The following is a 3,545-nucleotide window of genomic DNA, read 5'->3' on the forward strand; positions in this document are numbered from 1 at the left end:
ATTGCCACTCCTACTGCGACATACGTGATAGATATATCTTCTTTGCATAGTGACATAATGACTGCTGCGGGTTTCCAGACGACGCTGAAATTCGTGCTGGACTGGTTGTTGAGAGAACCCAGTGTTCGTAAAGTGTGTGTAAGTCGAATGTAAATGCGATAGGGAATCACCTATGTTGTGTGTGTAGATGGTCTTCACTAATTTACTACAGCGCCTTAATACGCTCATGTACGGTTATAAAGGGGTAGTAGTAGTAATGGTAGTACTGTTGTTGGTGTAGAGGTTGAGTATCTCAGGACCCGGCAGGAACGCAAGTCGCTGTTGACGACGATGAGGAGCAGCTCGATTGGAACGATGGTGAAGAAGTTCGAGCGTTTGCGAATGATGAGTTGAGAGCATCCAACTGGGCAGCGGACAGAGACGTTGCTGAGATGCGGAAAATAAAGTGAGGGGAAGCAGTGTTAGTTATTATTATTTATATATTAGTAAATTCATGGGCTACTAGCGGTTGCTTGTGAGGTACACGAATGTAGTTGATCTGCGTCAACGGCGAATACGGAAAGTGGAGAGATGGAAGGAGAATGGAATAACGGATCCGGCTGAGGTGGCGGAGATGATGTTGAGTGAAGGAGATATATGTGAGAAAATTAACCCCGGCGGGACTTGAACCCGCAACCTTCGGCTCCGGAAACCGACGCGCTTCCATTGCGCCACGAGGTCGTTGGAAATGTGACGTGGAACACTGTTTCGTCTGGTTTTTTGTGATGAGATGCGAATGTTTTTGCACTAGGGAACGAAATCGCTCGAACGAATGCCCCTAATTCAGCTACTTTATCTCAGCGGAAGCCATTGCGAAGTCACGCGAACACGAGGCGGCAGTCCGTGGTGTTAGCTCAGCACCGGCTAGTTTATCCTATGAAGTAGAACTCCACGGTGGTCTGATGAGCTCTCGTGCCCTCCTATATAACTATGTTGATAGGGAGGATAGCAAAAAAATGATGTTGGCTCCGGGTGAAGCTAGGATACAGGTGAGAGTCGCTATGTGTGGTCGGGTGTGACTTGTGCATTTTTTGCAGCGAGAAGATATCAATTGGGATTTCCGTCCGTTGGCGACCGCAGCTGTCCTGCTGTCAGCAGAAGATGCTTATGTGTTGATGTTGATCGAACACCGTATGACTCGGCGATTGGATATTCATTCCGCTGATGTGAGTATGCGTGCTAGCATTTTGTGTTATCTGTCCCTTCTGAGATTTGCAGAGATTTTCCTTTTTCAGGGACCGTTGGTGCACCCTCATCTGATTCTCGGAGCGAAGTTGCCTCGACCGCGATGGACGAAGAAACCTCGCAGGAAATTCAATACAGTATCGTCTCAGGACGGTTTAGAATATCTCGCTGAGCAGTGGTTGCATGATGCGAATAAATAAGCGTTTCCGCTCGCACGTTTCAATGAGATAGAAGTTGTCGTTCTCTTTAGCTTGGTTAGTCTCGTCATTTTAGCATTTATCTTCTCGCTACTGGTCAAAATCTAATGTTATTCTTCCGCACCAGAACAACTGCGCGCACGCCCGAGATGGTCCGTCGTGAAACTAAGAGTGATATGTCTATCGGGCATAAGATCGACATTTTGCTCGGACAAAACGGCAAACCTTGTCAAGAGTCCTCTCTCGAGCCCTGCTGTATTTGCCTAGAACACGGTCCAGACTTCGTGCTACGTTGTGGTCACTCTTTTCACCGAGAGTGCCTTGAAGAATGGCTCACTGTGAGATCTCAGAGACTGCGTGGCACTTCCTGTCCGCTGTGTCGGAACAAATTTGAAGTCCCTAACTCGCCCGAGTTCGTTGAGAAGCCACGCGCTTCTCCTGAGCTCAGGCGTTTGACAATGCCGATAACCATTTCGTCGACACCGAGCATTTACTACTATCGTTAACTTGTACACTTTATCAGAGAGCTCATTTGACGTCGTCATTATAACTGTCCTCTTCCTGCCGGACTGTCAAATACCTTGTAGTTTCCTTGCGTCCAGCGATCATCAGACTATTCTTATGCGTTTGACTTCACTACTCTGTGGTTTGATTAACAACGTCCCCGTTGCATAAACACTGTTCTATTGTTGTATACTCTTACTATCCCTCTTCGGTTTCTACTAGTTCGTTGACATTTCTCCGTAGATCGGAGCCATTCAGTTGTCTGCGTTTGAATAGAGCGTTGGCATTGCTATTCTCCTAGGGTGGAGATGAATACTCCTCAGTAGCACGTCTGCTGAGATTGCACTTGGTGTAAACACGAATGGCTCTGCTTCGTCCTTTCCCTTTAACTGTACGAATATCCTAATATCGCGCAACAGTGTTTCCGACAATAACACAATTGATTTTTGCGTTTGAAGAAGTAGTGTAACGGTGGCAGTCCCTTAATGGAACGAGGCAAGAGGTTGTATACCATCGGCCACAGCAACCGGTCTATTGAGAACCTCATAGAGACTCTTAAACACTTCGGAGTGCTACGGGTAGTCGATGTGCGGCAAAGCCCCTATTCAAAGAGGTGTGGTATCAGCGTTAGTATTAAAAAATATCATCTAGGCCAGGTTCCCACAGTTCTGTTTGAAACCATTGAGAGCATCATTAGAGGCTGTTGGCATTGATTATGAACATAACGAATGGTTGGGGGGGAAGGGTCGTGCAGTAGTGTACGACGAGGAGTGGAATGGCACCGCTACGAAGCAAGGCATACAACAGGTGACCGACGTGGCGGTTTGCAACTTCAAATTGGCGGTGGTGGTTGCTTACCGTAAATTCATCGAATTTGGATTCCTCTTGTCAGTTCTATTGTTGAATTTCGCTGTGTTACTGTCATTCTCGTGATTGTATTTGTCATTGTCGGTGTTAGCATTCTTCGCACAGAGTTCACAAGCGCCCTTGGGAAGGCGATGAGTCTGAGTTCGCTGAGTTCAGTGTGGCGTTTTACCATTGATGAAATTATTCTCAAAAACACTCACTCTATTTAGGTACTACAACTGATTGATTCGCTTGAAGATGGGCGAGTGACGGTATTGCTATGCAGTGAAGGGGACTGGAGGCAATGCCATCGGGAAATCCTGGCCGATATAATCGTTCACTCAGGAGCTGGTAACTTCCTCTTATGCCGATCGGTTGAAATATTAGAGATTATACTCCGTTCGGTGATGTAAGTAGTTTACGGTTGGTGCTGAACTGCCTTTTTGGAATTGTGGCGAAAATATTCCACGTTGAACTTAAACGTAACCGTGAAAGTGAGTCGTGACGTAAATCTGCCCGTGGGAAAAGCCATAGATTTTATATAATGTTATCATCTCGAGCGGAGCGAAGTGAATCGCCTCTTGTTTTAGATGTGAATATTCGGCACATATCAGCACGAGGTGACAAGACTTTCCCTCATCCACTTAAGAATAACTACGCCCACATCGAGCACCCAGTTGACGCCCCTGCGACAGTCCAGAGTTACCGCGGCATGCCTCGAACGAAAACACTCCACTAGAAATGATTATTTTTTTGTTAACATCATCTAGTGTT

At 46.4% G+C, this 3,545-nt stretch overlaps 3 protein-coding genes and 1 non-coding gene across 4 annotated transcripts; 3 read left to right on the plus strand and 1 right to left on the minus strand.

Moving 5' to 3' along the window:
- Nucleotides 1-57: 57 nt before the first annotated feature.
- On the plus strand, nucleotides 58-505 carry Pmar_PMAR012295 (hypothetical protein; the record flags this gene model as incomplete). The annotated part of the gene is made up of 4 exons (XM_002774247.1): nucleotides 58-138; nucleotides 188-244; nucleotides 297-445; nucleotides 487-505. The coding sequence occupies 4 exons, from the start codon at nucleotides 58-60 to the stop codon at nucleotides 503-505; spliced, it is 306 nt and encodes a 101-aa protein (XP_002774293.1).
- A 143-nt stretch (nucleotides 506-648) lies between these two features.
- Pmar_PMAR012296 lies at nucleotides 649-720 on the minus strand. Its single transcript has one exon. It is a non-coding gene; the product is annotated as a tRNA-Arg (tRNA).
- Nucleotides 721-941: 221 nt separating this feature from the next.
- Pmar_PMAR012297 (hypothetical protein) lies at nucleotides 942-1,424 on the plus strand (the record flags this gene model as incomplete). Its single annotated transcript, XM_002774248.1, has 3 exons — nucleotides 942-1,028; nucleotides 1,077-1,205; nucleotides 1,275-1,424. 3 exons carry the CDS (start codon nucleotides 942-944, stop codon nucleotides 1,422-1,424), a joined length of 366 nt encoding a protein of 121 aa, XP_002774294.1.
- Nucleotides 1,425-2,410: 986 nt separating this feature from the next.
- Pmar_PMAR012298 (conserved hypothetical protein) lies at nucleotides 2,411-2,670 on the plus strand (the record flags this gene model as incomplete). Its single annotated transcript, XM_002774249.1, has 2 exons — nucleotides 2,411-2,538; nucleotides 2,582-2,670. Coding segments are annotated over 2 exons (217 nt in total), but the record flags the coding sequence as incomplete, so codon positions are not given.
- Nucleotides 2,671-3,545: the final 875 nt, after the last annotated feature.

Source organism: Perkinsus marinus, assembly GCF_000006405.1.
Source record: "Perkinsus marinus ATCC 50983 genomic scaffold scf_1104296958626, whole genome shotgun sequence".
Classification (NCBI taxonomy): Eukaryota; Perkinsozoa; order Perkinsida; family Perkinsidae; genus Perkinsus; species Perkinsus marinus.